The sequence below is a fragment of the Eretmochelys imbricata genome, chromosome 6 (genome assembly GCF_965152235.1).
Source record: "Eretmochelys imbricata isolate rEreImb1 chromosome 6, rEreImb1.hap1, whole genome shotgun sequence".
Classification (NCBI taxonomy): Eukaryota; Metazoa; Chordata; order Testudines; family Cheloniidae; genus Eretmochelys; species Eretmochelys imbricata.
In genome coordinates, this window is record NC_135577.1 from 39511157 (window position 1) to 39532975 (window position 21819).

The 21819-nt window shown below is 41.7% G+C and overlaps 1 protein-coding gene across 1 annotated transcript in view; it reads right to left on the minus strand.

Moving 5' to 3' along the window:
• Window positions 1–21819, minus strand: part of SPON1 (spondin 1) — a 319734-nt gene that overhangs the window by 44246 nt on the left and 253669 nt on the right. The window contains exon 7 of the mRNA XM_077820112.1: window positions 20469–20533. Coding sequence (XP_077676238.1) covers window positions 20469–20533 — 65 coding nt within the window. The remainder of the gene's footprint in view (window positions 1–20468; window positions 20534–21819) is intronic.

Consider the following 21819-nt stretch of genomic DNA (forward strand, 5'->3'; position numbering starts at 1 on the left):
CACAAATCCAGGTTTTCTCACCCTCCACCCCCCCACACAAATTCACTCTCCTGCTGGTGATAGCCCATCCAAAGTGACAACTCTTTACACAATGTGCATGATAATGAAGTTAGGCCATTTCCTGCACAAATGTGCAGGAAATGGCCTAACTTCATTATCATGCACATTGTGTAAAGAGTTGTCACTTTGGATGGGCTATCACCAGCAGGAGAGTGAATTTGTGTGGGGGGGTGGAGGGTGAGAAAACCTGGATTTGTGCTGGAAATGGCCTAACCTGACGATTACTTTAGATAAGCTATTACCAGCAGGACAGTGGGGTGGGAGGAGGTATTGTTTCATATTCTCTGTGTATATATAAAGTCTGCTGCAGTTTCCACGGTATACATCTGATGAAGTGAGCTGTAGCTCACGAAAGCTCATGCTCAAATAAATTGGTTAGTCTCTAAGGTGCCACAAGTACTCCTTTTCTTTTTTCATTAGACTTTCTGGGGATAAAGCCAAAGCCTGAGCCTGAGGGCTTCAGCCCTAGCTGGTGGGGCTCAGGTTATAGGCTTTGGCTATATGGGCTTTGGCTTTGGTCCCCCCTCCTGGGGTTGTGTAACAATTTTTGTTAGAACGGGGTTGCGGTGCAATGAAGTTTGAGAACCCCTGAACTAGGGTGTACATTTAAAGTGCACTAGGTACTCCACATTAATTCCCCATGTAGACACTCCTATTGCACACTAAGAGTGCCCTGGGGCAGTTTAGCTTCATACACTTCCAAAGAGCATTAAGGTAATGTGCACAAAGGCACTTTTAGTGTGCAGCAAGAGTGGCCCCACGGAGAATTAGTACAGAGTAGCTAGTGCACACCAGCTAATGCAGACTTTTCCCCCATGTTGACAAACCCTAAACTGATGTGAATACACCTGATACACTTGAATAATATAGATATTCCCATCTACATTGGTCAAACATTTCCACTGGAAAGTGGCACAGGACAACTAAGTTCTGGTTGTTTTGAGTTTTATGACTTGGGCTCTTGGCAGAAGTTAGAGCAGAATCTCTGGAACTTTTACCATGAGTCTGGTGTTGTACACAACTCAGCAGAAGCTGGATAATTTTCTAAATGCAGAAATATTAGTTATTTCAAGTACTCTCCTAAACTGAGCTCTGAGCAATCAGCATGAGATCTGAGTTCTTTAAGTATAAAACGTTTCCCGCATTTCTACCCAGCAGACCACAAGTGAGATATTCTGCTCTCCCTGCAGTACATGAACATAGCTCCCATCAGGGAGATCCTACCATGAAAATCTGAGGAAACAGTTTTACCTATATGCAAATCCCCAAGAATTCAGCTTCTTGTTATATTTCTTTAGCATTCTTCCTTTTTCTTCTACTGAAGCTATTACTTTAAGAGGTTGGCACAGTTTAGTTGTGAGACTTCAGGATCATTTTGTGTTACCTGAGATTGATGGGAAAAAAGACTTATCATAGACAAATTCTCAGAGTGTGATAGTGAACTACATTCACATATGTGAGATGTGAAATTAAGGTCCTGATTCCTACAGTTTGGTTCATAAGGGGAGACACAGGCACCTGACTGCCACTTTAGGCACCTAAGTCCAACATTTAGGCACTAATGTCATTCAACGCCCCCCCCCCACTGCTCAGCTGCTGCCTAAGGCTGTAGGCACCTAAGTCAAGTGGAAAAGTACCCTAGATACCTAAATTCCTGCTGCTGAGCACACACACAGCTGGCTGAGTCATGTCACCACATAGCAGCTTGGCACCTAAATCATGCCTAAAATCCCTAAGGATTCACAAACTAGGCATTCCCTTCCAGGGCGCAATCTGGCAGGCAAGCTCTAAAGCCACCCAAGAGTACACCTACTGGTTTGGGCCTTGCACAAAATGAGGAGGAGGAGGAGAAAGATGAAGCACTGGTGCACCCGGCCCCTTTATATGCTATTCTGCAGGGATTAGAACGCTCACCCTGGGTGTGGGAGATCTGGGTTCAAACTCCCACTCTGCCTGATTCAGAGCAGAAACTTGAACCCAGGTCTCCCACATCCCATGTGAGAGCCCTAACCATAGGGTTCCATGGTATTCTGGAGTGGGTACCTCAATCATTCCTGTTGAAGCTTTTCTACTTTTTATATAATTCTTTAGTATGCACTGAAGCAGGGACTGGATGTGGGTCCCCCACCCAAGTGTGTTAATCACTGGGCTAAAGGGTATGGGTGAGTGGGAGGGGCAAACCTCCTCCTTGGTTTTTCTTGAGAAAGGGCTGATCTGGCTTAGGCACCTAATTCCAGGAGAGAGTTCATGACTTAGAATACTGAGTAGAGATAGGTGCCTAACTCCAGGTTGGAGAGAACTTAAGCCTCACACTTCTCCTCGGCATTTCCTACTGGCTAGCTTACGTGGCTCCCCCCTCAGCATGCTGGTTCTGTGAATCCTCAAGTCTCCGTGTAACAGGGTGCATTGCCCTTAATGGCTGGAGCGTTTCGGCTCAGGAAGTCCTAATTACTGAAGGCGCTGCAGCAGCGAGGAATTTGGTGACTCAACTCTAAGGGACAGCTGAAGGGGGAAAGTTTCGGAAGTTGTGGCAGAGACTGAGGAAAGCCTTTGGCAGGGAAGACCTTGAGACCAGATGAAGTGCCCATGGCAGAGAGGCCTAGGAGAGACCATGTCCAAGCAGGGAAGAAACCACAATGCCCTCCAGGCAGGAAGGGCTGGGAGGAGGATGAGAAACCTTTGTGATTTTGAGTTTTATTTGACTTTATTTTATATTTTATTTTATACTTTATTTTATATTATTTATTTTAATAAACCCAATCTTCAAGGAGGGGTATTTTTGACCAAGAAAAGACTAGATGAAAAGTTTTCATTAAACAGTCCAAAAGGGGAAACTGAGGCAGGTTGCCTGCAGTGTGATCCTAGGCCACAAAAGGACACATGGGAGGCTGCCAGCTCAGTTACAACCCACATGCATTGTACAGGGAGCCTGGGCACTAACTTGGGGTTGTGAATTCCTCTAGGTGGCAAGGTCCAGCCAACATCCTCATAAACCAATACCTAGTTCTGAATAAATTCACTGTTCAAAATGTAAAGCACTATGTTAAAAGAATTGAAAAGTCAAGTTAGAAAATTCCAGGGCAACCATATTCTCAGTGCACAGGGTGGATGGTGCTCTGGGGATGAATCAAGCCAACCCTAGTCTTCCTGCCCCCACCTGGGGCTCCTCATCCTACTTGTAGTCTTCCTCTTCTTCCTCCCCTGCTTCCACTCCGTCTCCTTATCTGAGTTAGTAATTGTTCCTCTATGGGCATGTCCACTGCAGAGAGAATCTTCAGAGAATTTATTTACCAAATTCTAACAAGGCTTTACTGATCATGTGCAAACTAAGATTTTTCAAAGGCTTATAACGTGTTCATATTCTCCTTTCACTGAAGGAGAAAAAGGCATATCCCTGACATTAGGCTGACCCTCCTGCAAAATATCAAGCCCTTGTTCTGAAGTATGGAGGTGCTAGAGCTGCTCAACAAAACTGTTTTAAAAATGTACATGCGGACGTGATTGTATATTTAATATATACATGTACATTCTAGAAGGATGGTACTATTTTAACCATACTAGTATAGTAAAAGCTGTCTGACTCTTGTATGTAGACCAGGCCTAAATCAGTTGGGTGCTTTTGAAAATTTTTCCCTGAGTGCCTATCTGAATGCAAAATATGGTCCACAGAATGCAACATTTAGGAGTACAGGTACTGAGGCCTCACTAGTTAACAGATATTCTATAACTGGATGAATACAACCAATATGTTCCATAGCATTTACTGTGCAAAACCCATATTATTGTACCTCATCTATTAGACCACACCATTCATCATAGCAGACCTTGCATGGTTGTCAACCCACTTACATTGTTCTTGAGTATACTGCTATACATAAAAATATATATTTAACTGTATATATGTGTTTATGGACGTGGCATGGAATGCCATCTACTGGCATGTAAGAATACGTAGCATTGTTCAAAAGCGTATAGGTTCAATAAAGTTGTTATGCAATGAAAATGTCTTCCTGATACAACAACTCTTTACATGGTGAGGACTGTCTCCAGACTGCATCCATTTTGGTGGCAGACAGATGCCCAAATATTACTTTAAGGAGGAACCACTCAGGAGTGGTTTACTTTAAAGATCTTTCAAATTGAAAAGAATTTCAAAGCAACCCTCTCCCCAAAAAAACCAAGCCACCTTGTAACTGTCACACAACAAAAAGCCAATCAAAACAAACCCCCCAAAACAAATAACTCTCCTGCCTGGGTAGTGTAGACCAGATGAGATTCCAAATGACATAGCTTTCCACTCACCCCAGTCTGCAATATTGGCAAGTCAGTTAGAGAAAATACATAATTCAAGCAGTTTATCAGCATGAACCTGGTTTCCTCTTTTTCATGCTTTAGCTACTAATGATTTTATGTTTTATATGCTTTTTGCTGCTTTCAGTTGCTTGTTATCAACAGGTTAGTCATGTTCGTACAGCTCTTTAATTAATTCTTTTCCAGATGTTTTATTTTTCTTGGCTGCAGCTATTATTACAGTGAAAATAATACATCCGATGAAGTGAGCTGTAGCTCACGAAAGCTTATGCTCAAATAAATTTGTTAGTCTCTAAGGTGCCACAAGTACTCCTTTTCTTTTTGCAGATACAGACTAACATGGCTGCTACTCTGAAACCAATGAAAATAATGTATTGTTGGCTTTGATGCACTTCAGGTGAACAGCTGTTACTGTGTCAGTGAATAGCTTGTTTGTTTATGAGAGATTTCCCTATTGTATATTATGCAAGTAACATTCTCAAAACTGTGGTCAAAAGTCTGTTGATGCCTTCATACTGGTAAGGCCCACTTACTCCTGGATGTGATAGATGACAGTTTTCTTCATCAAATCATCACTGAACAAACAAGAAATGATGTAATTTCAGACTTGGTTTTAGTAAGTAGTGAGGACATCGTAGAACAGCTGGTTTTAGGAAATAACCTTGGATCAAATGATCATGAGTTTATTCCATTTATATTAAATGGAAGGATAATCAGAACCAGGTTGTCAACTATGATTTTTTTTTCCAAAAGTCAGACTTTGGGAAATTATGGGAATTGAAGAAGTCAGCTGGACTGAAAAGCTCAAGGACTTAAATGTGGAGGAGGCTAGGAATTTCTTCAAATCAGCTGTGCAAAAAATATCTGAAATTTGCATTCCAAGAAAAGGGAAAACAAACTTATAGGAAAAGGCTCCAGACCCACCTGGATGAATAACCACATCAAAAAAGTTATTAGGCATAAACTGAGAGCCTATAGGGAATGGAAAAAGGGGCTGATCAGCAAGAAAGCTACAATGTAGAGGTTACAAAAATGTAGGAATAAAATGAGAGTCACCAAAAGTCAAGCTGAATTAGCTCTTGTCAAAGAAATTAAAATAAATAAATGTATAGTTATAAAAAGAAAACAAGGACGGATGAGGTTGGGCTGCTCTGCAGTGTGGATGGGAATGAGATTAAAGACAATCTAGGTACAGGGTGCGGCCCAAAAAGTGAATTAATATTTTGCCTCAGTTTTCAATAGCAATGATAATATGGAACATGTGCACGAAAGGAGTACAGTTGATGGCTATGGGTGTCTAGAAATGGAAATTAACACATCTGAGATGGAAGAAAAACTTAATGGACTCAAATCACGGATACTGGAAAATTTTCATCCCAGAATCCTGAAAGAACTGACACATGAAATTGTTAGTCCAGTAGCAAGAATTTTTAATAAGTCTATCTATTCGGGAGTAGTACCATATGACTGACTAACATCATACTTATATTTAAGAAAGGGAAAAAAGTGAACCAGGGAATTACAGATCTGTTAGTTTGACCTCAGTAGTATGCAAGGTTTTAGAACACATTGTGAACGTAAATGATAAAGGGGATGTAATTCAACATGGGTTTACCAAAGGTAGATCATGCCAGACTAACTTGATTCCATTCTTTGAGAAAATAACTGACTTTTTAGATAAGGGAAGTGCAGTAAATCTAATATACTTGGGCTGCAGTAAACCATTTGACATGGAACCCCATGGGAAATTATTAGTTAAATTAGGGAAGATGGGCAAGCATTTTACTGTGGATATAGAATTGGCTAAAGGGGAAAAGGTAATGGGGTTGTGCTGAAAGGTGACTTGTCAGACTGGATGGCGGCTACTAGTGCAATTTCTCAAGCATCAGTCATGGGACCAATCTTATTCAATATTTTCATTAATGACCTTGGCACAAAAAGTAGGAATGTGCTAATGAAATTTGCTAATGATACAAAGTTGGGAGGCATCGTCAATACAGAGGAGAATTGGAATTACATACAGGAAGATCAGGATGACTTTGAAAACTGGAGTGACAGAAATGGAATTAAATTCAATAGTACAAAGTACAGGGTCATAATAAGAATTTCTGCTACAAGCTGGGTGATCATCAGTTGGAAGCAGCAGAGGAGGAAAGTGACATGGGTCTATCACAGGATGACTGTAAGTCACCAACATGATGCTGCTGTGAAAAAGGCAAATGAGATCTTAGGCAAGGCATTTCCAGTAGAGATAGTGAAGTATGAACGCCACCGTACAAGGCATTGGTAAGACCTCATTTGGAATACTGTGTACCATTCTGGTCACCCGTGTTCAAGAAAGATTAATTTAAACTGGAACAGGTGCAGAGAAGAGCTATTAGGGTGATCAGAGGAATGGAGGGCCTATCTTATGAGAGGAGACTGGAAGAGCTTGGCTTGCTTAGTCTAACACAAGGAAGATTGAGAAGGGATATGGTTGCTCTCTATAAAAACATTAGGGAGGTAAATACCAGGGAAGGCAAAGAGCTACACCTCTACCCCGATATAACGCGACCTGATACAAGACGAATTTGGATATAACGTGGTAAAGCAGTGCTCCGGGGGGGAGGGTGGTGTTGAGGGAGCTGTGCGCTCCAGTGGATCAAAGCAAGTTCGATATAATGTGGTTTCACCTATAATGCGGTAAGATTTTTTGGCTCCAGAGGACAGCATTATATCAGGGAAGAGGTATATTTAAATTAAAGGACAATGTTGGCACAAGAACAAGTGTATATAAATTGGCCATGAAATAATTATTCAGGATGGAAATTAGAAGCAGGTTTCTAACCACCAGATTCTGGAACAGCCTCCTAGTGGGAGATGTGGGGGCAAACACCTTAATTAGCTTTGAGAGAGAGCTGGACAAATTTCTGAGTATAATTGTAGCACAGGGTTGTTTGTGATGGTAGGGGGCAGGGCTCAACTGCCCTAGGGCTCACTTCTGGGTTATGTCTTAAACTCACACGTCATGGTTTCAGCTGGCCATTGGCAGGGCTCAGGAACGGATTCCCCCCTCCATGTATTCTCCGAGTTTTTTTAAAATCTCCTTCCTCTGAAGCATCAGGGATGGCTACAACTGGAGATGGGACACTGGCTGGGGTGGGCCAGGGCTCGGAGGTGGCACCGAGCATTCCCTCTTTTAGGTGCTTGGCTGGCAGGTTCTTGTTCACAGGCTCAGGGTTTAACAGATTGCCATATGTGGGGTCAGGAAGGAATTTTCCCCTATTTCAGATTGGCAGTAACCTTTGGGTTTCTTCACCTTCCTTCCTATTCTCTCTCTGTGGCACATAATAGTCTAGTCTTCTGTGGACAGTAATACTTTGGTCTAGTGTCAGTTGTTGGCTTCAGCGTGTGGATGCTGTGGCCTGTGATATACAGGAGGTTAGCGTGATGTACATAGATTTTGCTGTCACTTGTGACAAATATTAATTACATGCATATAACTTTACTCATCTGAGTAAAGTTACACACATGCAGTTGTCTCACGTGAGTTGCAGTTACACACACTTATTATCATTAACTAAGTACGTTACATACATGAGAGAGAGGTTTGCATGACTGAATTCTAAATCTGGAGTAGTTCCACTGAAGCCAAGGGAACTGTATTTCAGATGGACACAGAAAGCAGAATATAACCACAGTGTGTCTGTCTAAAATGATCTTTCAGGAGGTAAGCTAAAATGGCAGAGGTGTTAAGGTTTGAAATGTAACTTTCTTTGCTATGAAAATCCATGTCTCTGTCACCTTATGGAGTGCCTCGTGTATCTCTTGCTGAATGCAAGTAAAATTGTATTAAAGTAGGCATGTCTCAATGAACCAAAAGGTACCATCCTGTCGCCTATTATAATTAATCAATTTAATATATATAGGATGTGTCTTCCAGTATATTTCTCTACTCATGGAGTGGATCCACCACCGTGCTTGACTTTCCAGTATAAATGTGTGGCCATGGGGTCTCCCTGAATAGGCCACTCACAATACAGCCTCCTCAAACAACAGCACCATTACATAGAATCCTAGAACCATAGAGTTAGAAGGGACCACAAAATCATCTAGTCTAACTTCCTGCCAAGATGCAGGGTTTGTTGTGTCTAAACCATCCAAGACAGAGGGCTATCCAGCTTCCTTTTGAAAACCTCCAGTGAAGAAGCTTCCACAACCTCCCAAGAAGTCTGTTCCATTATCCTACAGACACTCTGCATTTACTCATAGGGTGTACAGAATATAGCACAGCAAGTGAACAGGACACCTACAGTGTGTTCTACCACTGTAATGAAAACAATGACCCTGCCTGAAACACTTTTTTAAAGCCCTTTTGCATTCAACACACAATATGCAATTTGGTAACTGCATAGCCTTCTGACAACCATCTAAGCATTCAAGAAAACTTTACGTGGTGCAATATGCACACTGAGTACGGTGGTGAGTATATTAAATGTGTTTCTAGGAGTACAAAGATCTTAAAGGAAGTAAAAAGCTGGGCCTTACCTTTTTCCCAAAATTACAGAAATAGCAGAGCATAAATGCAACAATCAGGAAAAATGTCTAATATAGACTGCAAGAAAAATGGGCATTGTAAAATGTCCTGTAACATTAACTATAAAATAATAACTTCCCCATTTCTGTGTAACCCCCAGCTGACACTCACTGTAGGTGAAATTATATATGCATGATTTCACTTTCAAATTATTAGGTGGAACAGGGTTTATAAGCAATTTGTATAATCAAATGCTAATGATATACAGTGGATGGGTGATTAAAGGACTACGATATCAGCTTTCCTCTTTACTTTAGAGGAAATAACAAATAAAAATTAAAATGTGCACATTACAGCCAGTTAATTAGAGTTCAGAATAAGTCTGCATTTTACCTTCAGCTGCCATTTAGTGAAATCTATAACAAACCATTTGAAGTTGTGTGTGTATTAAAAACACATCTTTTCCCTATTCTAATTGTACTTCTCAGCTGGATAGTCCAAGGACTTGATTAATTGAGCAAAACAACCATTCAGAAGCTAATTTGTTCATTTGTGATTTACACTTTTATAAATTAGTTCTCTTGATAAAACATTTTACTCACTGAAAACAAAGTAAGCTTTAATGGGCAGTGTTTTGTGTTACAGTACAGTAGGTCATTTTAGCACTATAATATAACAGGAAGGTAAGAATTACATTAACATAAACTGAGCAAATATCCTCAGTTTATTTACTTGAGTGTTTTGCAAAACAAAACTTACTCGGCTACCTATTGTTTAAAAAGACACCATGCTACTACTGGGTAAAAAGTGTAATTTATTATACAAATATTTTATTAGGAAGAACAGAAACTAGACTGACAGCATGGAAAGTAAAATAAATACTTTCCCAAACTCATGAAGTTGTTGAAAGGAAATGTTTGGATACCGCACTGTGTGAATTTTAGTTTGTATGGGGAACTTGGTGTGTTATAGTGAATAATTTTATTCATTGTTTCATAGAGTATTCTTAAAAACTAATTGACACTAGTGACTTAAAGATGTTCCCAGAACTCTAGGGTATAGACTTTGGGAATTACATTATTTTTTACCTAACTCCTTTCAGTTTTCAAAACTGAATCTTCCCCTCTCAATACTGATTGATATAGATTTATCAGAGAATAAGAGTTGGCAGATATAGTGTAATTTTAAGTTAGATTTCCTGTTAAATGGTTATATAAGAAAATACGATGGAATGGTTTCTGCCAAGATTTGGGGAATAGGTTTATCCAGACTGAACCAGGTGGTGGCAGCAAGCTAATGAAATAAACCGCGCATCCTCTTGCTGAGACATCACCAGAACAATGGCTACCTAAACAAGCGATTTAGTATCATTATGCTATTGCCAGCAGGAACACATTTCAGAGACATGGACTTCTTAAATATTTAAACAGAGCACTATCAACTTTGTTTCAGTAGTGTATCTTCCTCCTTTAGGGACAATATATTACATACCATCCCTGTAGAATGCCGTATTCAGTTTTGTTCTGTTCTCTCTCTCTCTCTCTCTGTCTCTCATTCACACATATTAATAAATAATTTCACCTCAGTATTAACAGTAATTAAGGTGTCAAGTATCGGGGGTAGCTGTGTTAGTCTGTATCCACAAAAACAACAAGGAGTCCGGTGGCACCTTAAAGACTAACAGATTTATTTGAGCATAAGCTTTGTGGGTAAAAACCCCACTTCTTCAGACGCATGGAGTGAAAATTACAGGTGCAGACATAAATATACTGATACATGAAGAGAAGGGAGTTACCTCACAAGTGGAGAACCAGTGTTGACAATCAGGATGGATGTAGTCCACTCCCAATAATAGATGAGGAGGAGTCAATTCCAGGAGAGGCAAAGCTGCTTTTGTAATGAGCCAGCCACTCCCAGTCCCTATTCAAGCCCAAATTAATGGTGTTAAATTTGCAAATGAATTTTAGTTCTGCTGTTTCTCTTTGAAGTCTTTCAGAGTAACAGCCGTGTTAGTCTGTATTCGCAAAAAGAAAAGGAGTACTTGTGGCACCTTAGAGACTAACAAATTTATTTGAGCATGAGCTTTCGTGAAAAGCTTATGCTCAAATAAATTGGTTAGTCTCTAAGGTGCCACAAGTACTCCTTTTCTCTTTGAAGTCTGTTTCTGAAGTTTTTTTTGTTCAAATATAGCTACTTTCAAATCTGTTATAGAATGTCCAAGAAGATTGAAGTGTTCTCCCACTGGCTTTTGTATGTTATCAGAACTGGAGACTCCTAGAACCACACCGCCCCTGTACTTAGGGGTGTCAAATGTACTTTTCTGTTACTTCTATTTCCCCCGAACATTGTAAACACAGCTGGCAGGCAGAAACTGCTTTCCCAGACAGGCATACACTGTATAGTAAAACTGCAAACAAGAGGCACTGGTAGTGGAGTGGTTCACGGCTTGTCTCATTTTAATTTTTGATTTTTAACCCTGTGCAGGTATCAGATTGTACTGCATGTTTAATGGAATGCCTATTAAGATGAACAGTATTTAAAGATCTACCTGATGTGGCCAGATTGAAGCACTGAATAAATGCTGGAATGTCTTGCAGCATTAAGGACAATATGGTGCCTTCCTGATATTTTAGTTTGTTAAAAGCTGGCCCAAGTAGGTTTTTCAGGTCATGTAGCAGAAGTCGCTGCTACCTCAGTAGGAGCAGTCAGGCTCCATTGCCTGCCCCTCCCACTGCAGAGGGCGAAGCAGCAGCAACAGGGATAACCAGAGGGAGGAAGCAGAAGACCAGCAGTTCAGAGAAAGCTGCCAATTTTCTGCCCCCACTACAGGGAGCTCCTGTTGCTGTAAGGGAGCAGATTAAAGTAGCTGCCAGCTCCTTTGAAGCTCCCTGCCCATCTGGCTCTGTATGCTGCTTCCCCATATCTCTGTAGCTCCTGGAACAGCCAGCTGTGGAAATGACAAGTGGGAAGGCAGCCAACAGCAGCCTCTTTTGCCAGCCACCATGTGGTAAGCAGGAACAGATACTGGGGGCATGTGTAGAGACTGGAACATCTATAAGGGCGTTGAGGAGAGCGGCAATACCAGCAGAGGCTTGGGAAAGTGGAGATGAGGAGTGGAGTAGGTACACCAAGGACTTGTGGAAAAGAAGGTGGTGCAGGTTAGTATGGACATTTTGGGTGAATGGCAAAAGGAGTGCATTCAATATGAGTAGAAGGGCCCCACTTTGTATTTGTGCTTGGGAGTTCATTCAGATATTTTGTATGTCCCTTTGCCCCATCATGTGCATGGTATTGAATTACTGGGGACCAATGAATGAGAAGTAAAAGGATGTGAAAATTCCAGAACAGCAGTGGAACCAGATTTCAACACTAAATCAAAACTCAGGCCAACTTTGCCAAATGGTTCAGCTGGGCTGAGTTTCAAAAGAGCTTCGGCCAATTCTAAGTGAACCTGGACTGATTTATGGTTTCATTTGGGAACTGTTGGGTTTTTGGAAGGTCACAATCTGAACCCAAGCAAAATCTGTCAGCTTCCACTGACTTTTGCAACCTAAGTGATTTCCTGCAAAGTGTACCAGGAAAATAGGTCCATGCCTGGGAACATATTCAAGTGCTCTGTTTCTCACTCAGCTAGCTCTCAGTTTACCAGAGTATCTGACTTGCAGTAGAGCAGTGTAAAAATGAGGACATTTGCAAGGAGAGAGACAGGTATTGTGAGCACAGGCAGAAGCAAGGAAAGATGACAAAAAAGAAAATTTGCAAAAGCTAGGGAAAATCACCTCATTATCTGGACTTTTTGATGCTGAATTTAAGCTTCACTGAGTATAGCAAAGTAGCTGTAAAAGTTATTTTTGGTTCAAACTGTGGTAGAGTAGAGTTGGGGGTGGGAGAAAGTGGGGATAAAAAGAAATACCACAAAGACAAAAAGGAAAAGATGCAGAAGAGCATCTGCATCTCTTTCTCCAGTTAATATTGAAGTCCAGTTGACTTCAATAGACTTTGGATCAGGCCCTTTGTTAGCATCTCTCATGAGGTCCTGGGCCAACTCTTTTTCTCTCTCTCTCTCTCTCTCTACTGGATAGTATCCTACTCTGGATGGTGACACAGAGCTGAGTGACAAGGCATGCTGTTCCAGAGATCATGCTCAGCCTGAGAGGAAAAGCCTAATTTTCTAGTGGTAGGCAGAAGGAGTAGTATCCATCTCTCCTCATTCAGAAGGAGACTATCCAGGATATGTGGCATCTGAGAGGAAGTAAAGGGGTAAAATATTGAGTGTATTCCCATGTGCACAGAAAAGTGCTTTAGCATAACCCTGCTTATTCCTGTGTTGAGAATGACCTGTTTGAACTAGAAACTTCCGGGAGCCTTTGAAGAACCCCTCGAAAAGGGCAAAGGAAGATTAACCACAATGCTGCTGAAGGGGAATACATTGGTGTTACTTCAGAAAAGAAACTGGCCTCACAATCAAGAGATTGTAACATGCCATAGGTAGCCAAGTGTCCAGACAATAGCAAGATGTGGCTATTCACTCAAGCTACACAGAGAACTGTAGGAGCAAACAGGATAGGCAAGAGGAAGGAGATGATGAAGTTTTTGATCCCAAGAAAAGGTAATAAGTCAAAATCAGCATTAAACAAATACGACCATGGCCGTGATATAGGGTTAGCTGTAACAGAGTCTCAATAGGTGAGACTCACGGGACAGAGACATTAAATAAAACACAGAGGGCTTTCATGTCAGTCAGAAAAAGAGAGTAACAAATGGAAGAGAATGACAAGCCTGCACCTCCGTCCCTGGCATTCTCAGCTGTCAAACTAAGTGAGGCTCCTTAGGGCGGCAGACTGGAGTTCTCTGGGCTAAGTCACAACACCAGAGGTCCATGGACCAGGCTGTGGAGGACGAAGTTCACCTCTTGCAGGTGCTCCAGATAGTAGTAGCAAAGGCTTGCCTTGTAAACAGCCCAGGGGACAGCAGTGTCAGAGTGAGATGAAGTGGAGGTTATGGAGGGGCACTGTGAGTTGCCTTAGCTGGACATCACCCAGTTCTGGAATATGTCCCTCAGTGTCACCAGATTGCTCATTTTTGGAGGCTTGCTGCTGCTGTGTTAGAGTGGGTCCCTTATGGAGTGAGTATAGGTGCACTATACATTTCCAGGATAGTGGAAATAGCTCCCCAGCATGGATTCTTCATCTAGGAGAGCTATTCTCTGTTAGATTAACAGTGGTGAGTAGAACAGGGAGCAGGGATATTAATTTATTGTACTCTGCTTTTAACTTTCATGTTTTCCTGAGTGGCATACAAAGGGAAGAATAGTGGGTGGAACGCATTGACTCAGATGCCTCACGACAGAGTCACCAGTAACAACATGGAGGGAGGATTTGCCTATAGACCTCAGCTTATCATCAAAAGATTTTAAAATATTTCCATCACCATTTTCTAAATATTCAAAGAGAAGCTGTTCTTTTGAAATATCTGCACATTCTCAACATTGCTAGATGTTGTGTCGAGATCTGGAAAGTGAAATAGGCAACTAATTTTATTATACGCGCTGAAGACAAATGCAGAGTAAACAGACAACTGAAAGGCTAGATCAGATTTTCTTTCAGTTTTTGTACTCTAAAGCATTGTTACAAATGCAGGAAAAGATGTTTGCTCATTCAGTATCTAAAAACTTGATAATGGTTATGCTGCTGGTGTGCTAAAACCACATGCTGACCAATATTGTCTCATTGTACTTTTGTATTCTTCCATCTGTCTATGTCCATCTGTCTCTTTTCTTACACTTACATTGTAAGCTGTTTGGGACAAGGACTATCTTTTTTGTTCTGTTTGTACGATGCCAAGCACAGCTGGGTCCTGGTCCATGACTAGAACTCCTAGGTATTATGATAATATAGATAATAATAATTAAGTTGACCAGTTCCCTTTAGTTTATCGTAAGCAGACTGGCTGCACATGTGACGATATTTGGAAAGATACTGTTTATCTGCTCCATGATTTATAGGTTATAAAATACCCAGCATTACAGTATCTAGATGCATAGCAGTTTGGCAAATTGCTTCTCTCCCATGTCCCATCTATGCTTTTCCCTCTGATACAGCCTAAAATCTTTAATTGAGATTCAAGGTGATACACAGTGGTGCAAGCTCCCTGGCTTGCAATAATCAAACAAAATCCCTAGGCACTGAAGTAAGGATTCAAACATCTCCTGTTGGCCCCAGCTAATGATGAGCAAACTGATCCACCTGTATTGGAAACATTCTGGTAACATCTTTCAAGAGGGAAAGTTAATGAGCTATGCCTGTCCAGCTGCATGCTTTCAATGTCCAAGGCTTTTCAGAGAGCTAGGAACTCTGCGGTGAAAGGGTATCCTTTTTTCATACATGGTGGCTTTGCCCATAAGTCCAGATATTTTGGAAAAGCATCAGAGACCTAACTGAAGAAACTACTATCTCCTATTGCATGATTGTTGCCATTTTATGTACACTGATTTTATGTACATTGATTTTATGTAAAAGATCTTGTGCCTGTATGATAACCTACTTTACTGGTGAAGGCTCACAAAGAGTGGAGGAGGTAATGACCATGGAAAAGTGCACAGCTGTAACAACAACAAATGAGCTGACAACATTGCTACCTGGCTTGGATTTCACAGCCACATTGAACAAGAAAACTCTGCTTGTGCCAAGTTGTGGAGTTCACACTTTTTCCAGGCCTAGGGGTTTGCTCTCCTCCATGACTCGCCAAAACAGGCTGATTTCTCCCACTGTAATGTACTACATCAGGTTACAGAATTAGAAAATGCTGGCTGATCTGGTCTTGTTTTTGTCTAGTGATATGTTAGATTAACTGTGGGACAAATCCTGAAGTCCTTGCTCAGGCAAAGCTCTCATTGAAGAAATGGGAGTTTGCCTGAGCAAGGACTTTTGGATTTGGATCCACAGATAGAGCAGAAAAAAATGTTTATTTGGGGGATGGAATTCTGTACCCCAAAGTTCTGCTGTAATGGATTGATTATTTCACAATAATACAGCTAGCAACTTCTGAGACTGTCTTTTTTTCCCCCATGTCAATTTGTTAACCAATCAGACCGCTCCCGTTTTTCCAGCCCTGGGAGTCACAGGATCCCCTCACTCTGTTGTGATTTTTTAATTAAAGTTGACCAGATAAATAGTCCATCTAGTGTAGCACTCTGAATACGAAAATCTGTTAATATATTTACAGCAGTCAACACTTAATTACAGTGATTGCCCTTAGAATATCAATATTTGTGAGCAGTTAAACATATTGGTGCCTGAAATACCAGCTTTTCCCCCCTGTACTGATTTAAGTTTGTATTAAAACTAGAATAGGAAGTTGCATCCTGATCCCATCAAGGGATAATCTTGCACTTTGAAGCATGAGAAGACTGATATCCCTTACTAAAATTTGTAACTTTATTTCCAAGGCTCTAGAGTTATGTTTATTAGTGCTACGTATTTCATAATGTTAGTGTTTTATACCTTACACTAGGATCTTTTGCTGGATGTATTATGATATATTGTGACATGGCTTTCTATTAGGTGACATGATGCCTTGACAAATCAGCTTTATGCCATAACAGGAAAAGACATATCATTCAGGATTACTCAAGAGAAAATTATCCATGCCCATTAGTCAGTAGAAAATTAGCAATGCATGCTTGCCATGACTAGTTAGCTATCTTATGCATAATAATTGACTAAGCATTTGTCAAGGTTCCTTCCCCACTCTGAACTCTAGGGTACAGATGTGGGGACCCGCATGAAAGACCCCCTAAGCTTATTCTTATCAGCTTAGGTTAAAAACTTCCCCAAGGTATAAACTTTGCCTTGTCCTTGAACAGTATGGTGCCACCACCAAGCATTTTAAACAAAGAACAGGGAAAGAGACCACTTGGAGACGTCTTCCCCCAAAATATCCCCCCAAGTCTACACCTCCTTTCCTGGGGAAGGCTTGATAATAATCCTCACCAATTGGTACAGGTGAACACAGACCCAAACCCTTGAAACTTAAGAACAATGAAAAATCAATCACGTTCTTAAAACAAGAATTTTAATTAAAGAAAAGGTAAAAGAATCACCTCTGTAAAATCAGGACGGTAAATACCTTACAGGGTAATCGGATTCAAAACATAGAGAATCCCCCTAGGCAAAACCTTAAGTTACAAAAAGACACAAAAACAGGAATATACATTCCCTCCAGCAAAGCTTATTTTACCAAGTGATCTGGGTCAGTCTCTGTAAGTGACCTCCCCCCATCACCATTTTCCACTCCATCAATTTTTGTCACTTGATAATTTTACCAGTACTGATTTTATACTTCAAGCCACATCATTAGTAAAAGATATTGACTAGCAATTGCATTGGCCCAAGCACAGATCACGTGTGGGGGAAGATACAGAAGATTTAAGGTTCAGAAGCCTGGAGCGAATGAAATTCTACCCTGTCTTGAGCTGAGAGCACAGGACCCAAGAGCAAGAATCCTGTGAGGATGGTGGGCCAGATGCTCAGCTGGTGTAAATCAGATTAGCCCTACTGTAGTCAATGTCACAGTGGCAGTGTACAGTAGCCGAGGATGTGGGCCAGTGTCTTTAATCTTTGTTTTTAGATCTCTTTTCTGAGATACAAAACCTCACGTTTTTGTGTCATCCGTTCTTTGGACACAGTTGACAAACTAGACATGCCAGACCAAACAATACGACAACATAAGAGAACATGTTGTGATGCTTGCACACCAGATGCCAGCTCCTGCCAAGGTCCCTGGGCCTCACTAAACACTGAAAAATGCACAGCTGGGAGAGACTGGCCTGCCTGTGTGTTAATATTGTTAAAATAGATAGTAGAATTATAAGAATGTATTTACTGTTTAGACTTAATGAAATGCTTGTAGGGTGCTGCATGTATTAATCTTACATACAATATCTGTATCCCATGTTTAAGGTAATATTGAAGTGTTTGCTCTGTAACTATGAAAATGTTTACTAAGATTGTAAAACTCCCCCAGTCAGGAGAGAAGCATTACCAAGTGTGAAATGCTAAAGGAGTACTTGTGGCACCTTAGAGACTAACCAATTTATTTGAGCATGAGCTTTCGTGAGCTACAGCTCACTTCATCGGATGCATACCGTGGAAACTGCAGCAGACTAATAGTGGGCTATCCTGATGGGCTATTACCAGCAGGAGAGTGAGTTTGTGTGTGTGGGGGTGGAGGGTGAGAAAACCTGGATTTGTGCTGGAAATGGCCCAACTTGATGATCACTTTAGATAAGCTATTACCAGCAGGACAGTGGGGTGGGAGGAGGTATTGTTTCATGATCTCTGTGTGTATATAAAGTCTGCCACAGTGTCCACGGTATGCATCCGATGAAGTGAGCTGTAGCTCATGAAAGCTCATGCTCAAATAAATTGGTTAGTCTCTAAGGTGCCACAAGTACTCCTTTTCTTTTTGCGAATACAGACTAACACGGCTGTTACTCTGAAACCTGTGAAATGCTAGTTTACCACAAGAGGTGTCATCTTCTTCCCAACATAAGGCCTATACACACCAGAGAAACCACTCTGGAATATTAGTGGACAAAGGACTTTGTTGATTGATTCCACCACACTCAAGAAGAGAGATATGCAGGTGGACACATCCCATCACAGTTTGAACTCTGGGGGAAGGGAATAAAATACTTGTTGAGAAGGAACTGTATCACTATGCTGCTTGTAATTTGGACAGAGCAATATGTCTAAGCATAAGCCAGAGATTCCCAAAGTATTTAGGTCGAGGTAGCCAAAGGACATATAGAGCTTGCATATTACAGCAGTGTCTATTAGCTTTTGAAACCCAAGACTGTAACTTGTGTGTGTATGTTTACCTGCTTGAATCTTGTAAATCACTCTCTTGTTTCTATTCTTAGTTAATAAATCTGCAGTTAGTTTATTATTAGATTGGTTACAAGTATCTTTAGTGAGAGATCTAAGGTATAATGGACTTGAGTAAGTCCTTTGGGACTGGGAGTAACTTGAATATTGTTGTGATTTTTGGTGTAAGGAACCATCTCTCACAAAAGCAGTCTTGCCTGGGTGACAAAATAGGCTGGAGTGCCCAAGGAAACTTCCTGTGACTCCATGTTAAGACTGTTATAGTGGTTGAAGAGTTCACACTGGATACTTGGTTGATGAAATCTAATTATAAAAAACACAACCAATTTGGGGTTTGTGCCGTGAAGTTGGCACCCATGTTGGTGAGCCACTCCAGACCGCCTGACATTGGCATAGTCTTAGCAAGATTCACATGCCACAGGTCAATTGGATAGTTCATAAGTAAGGCTATGAGTCTGTCATGGAAGTCAAGAGACTTCTGCAGCAGCCAGTGCACCTGTTTCAGAGTGTAACAAGCTCCAGGAGGGAAGGAAGAGGAGCGGAAGGGTGCACACTCAGGGGAGGAGGCGGGGAAGAGGCGGGGCTGGGGCGGGGCTTTGGGGAAGGGGTTGGAATGGGGGCGGGGCAGAGGCAGGAGTGGGCGAGGCAGGGGTGGAGTCGGGGCAGGGCTGGGGACAGAGAAGGGTCGAGCACCCACTGGCACCAGCAGAAGTTGGCGCCTATGCTTTCGCCTAGGAGACAAGGGACATGTCACCGCTTCCAGGGAGCTGCGTGGAGCCAGACAGGGAGCCTGCCAGCCCTGCCAACCCCCCCACACCTTCCAGCAGCAGTGAGGGTCCTGGGCCGCATGCCACCAACTGCCTCCCCACAGCAGCTGTGGGGGTCCTAGGCCATGTGCCACTGCCCCCTCCCCCCCCAACAGAGCACCCAAGATTCAGTCAGGGTTATATAGAACAAGTCACGGACAGGACATAGGCCATGAATTTTTGTTTACTGCCCATGACCTGTACATGACTTTTAATAAAAATACCCATGACTAAAGCATAGCCTTAATCATAACCCAACGCTGTTAAAAGTTTAAATGTGATATTAAGAGTTTTAAAGGTTAAAGATTAGCCCCAATGGGTGAACCACGGTCATATGATGATCTTGACACAAAAGACCTTGAACAGTTAGGCAAGGAGAGGGGAATATCCTCTAAAAGGAAAGCCCCAGGTCAGGAACTGAGAGCTTTGCTCGTAAGTTTTGACCAAGTATCCAGTCACTCCCCTGCCACAGAGACCACGGTGATGGAACTGGCCGACTTCTGGACCTGAGAGCCCTGGTTTGTAACAGACTGTCCTGAGGGTGGCATTCACGTTTATGAGCCACTCCAGACAGCCAGACACAAGTATCTAACATATTCATGCAAACACTGAATGAACTCCATTGTTTAGTATAGGCAAAAACTCAATGAAACTATCTGCTTTTTCTCTTTCCTTGATTTAGTTAGTAAGCGCCATACTGCAAATAATAATAATAAAAAGGCACTTTTTGGCAGAATACCAAAGCATAAGACAAACTCATCTATCAACAGTACTTTTATATTGTTTCTTTGTGAGAGCAAACCATTGTGTAAGGCAATAAGTTTAGAGCACTCTGTAGATGATATTGAACAGGAGTCTACTGGGAGGCTCCATTCTCTACCAACTTACACGTTTAGCGGTTGCCAGGCAGGCCACTGTGCTTTCGCCTTGATGACAGTTAAAACCTCATCGCTCTGTAAAAGAAGATAACAAAATATAAAACAGTGATTGGGATAACTTTATTATGGGAGTAACATTCTGCAATGATTCATAGCAAATCGAGGAGGCACATGGATTCTAAATGCACCTCGGAATTCTGATGAAGACATCCCCTCGCTTTCCCTGCTGCTTGGGGGATGTATTGCCCTGCTCAATGTGGTGCAGAGAGGAGCTTACATGAACCCAGAGAAGAAAACCTTCCCTTACCATCACTGCATTGCTGCCTCTCCCTCTTCTGCAGGAGCTGAATTCAACGAAGAGGGTGGGGAGCAGAAAGCAGAATAGTTCAGTTCATCACATTTCCCTTTAAGAGTGGTGGAGTTTATGATGCAAAATGCATTGTAAGTTACTGCTGCTCTGGGTTATAGTTATGCTTCCCTCCATAGTTAGAACAAACTGTGGAGGGCAATGGATGTCCAAATGGCATGGACAAGGCCAGTAGCAGCATGGCATAGACAAGAGCTGTTCTGCTAAAAGTGTGGGCAACTTAGGAAGAGCACAGAGACCAAAATCCACACAACAGTGCTCGGTAGTTCACACAGATCTCCTCGCCATTCCAAAATACAGCCACTCCTGCCACCTTGAAGGGAAAAGAGGAGACAGCCAGAATACTGCCCAAACTGCACATCTCTGGTGGATTCTGTTACAGTTTTGTGCAGTCCTATGTGAGTACAGGCACACCTGACCCTTGCTGAGGAACAATAACAGGAATGGTGCTATTTGTAGGGTTTAGCACTGGACACAACAGCACTTGGGGAAGGAAAATGGGAATAGCAACTCCTGAGTTGAGGGGAATGTTTTCAAAGTGGCACTCACTGAGCAGGGCAGAAATGAGACACAGAGCCTTGCATTGGAAATTTGCCCTAGTCAATCAGAAACACCACAAAGATGGTTATTATTAATGGCAGAAACAGCATTAATAAAACTTCCTTATCTAGAAGGATTCAGTATTATGTAAACAATCAATGGATGCACCTTGATCGCCTGTAAATATTTAAATACAACTACTGATAGCGGTTTTACCCCACTTCTCCCTCACCCACACAAACTCATAAAAAAGTGGTGCAGTATATAACACACCTGTGGAAACCCAGACTGTGATTAAGCACCGTACAAAGATTATTTTTCTAAAGCCTATAAGAATTCCTGCATCAGCAGTTTTTAAATTTATATGTAGTGTAATAAACCCAGAACAAAAACAGGAGACTGTTTTAATGAGGCTCTGGTGCACAGAGAACATCTATCAAATGTTTCTTAGAGC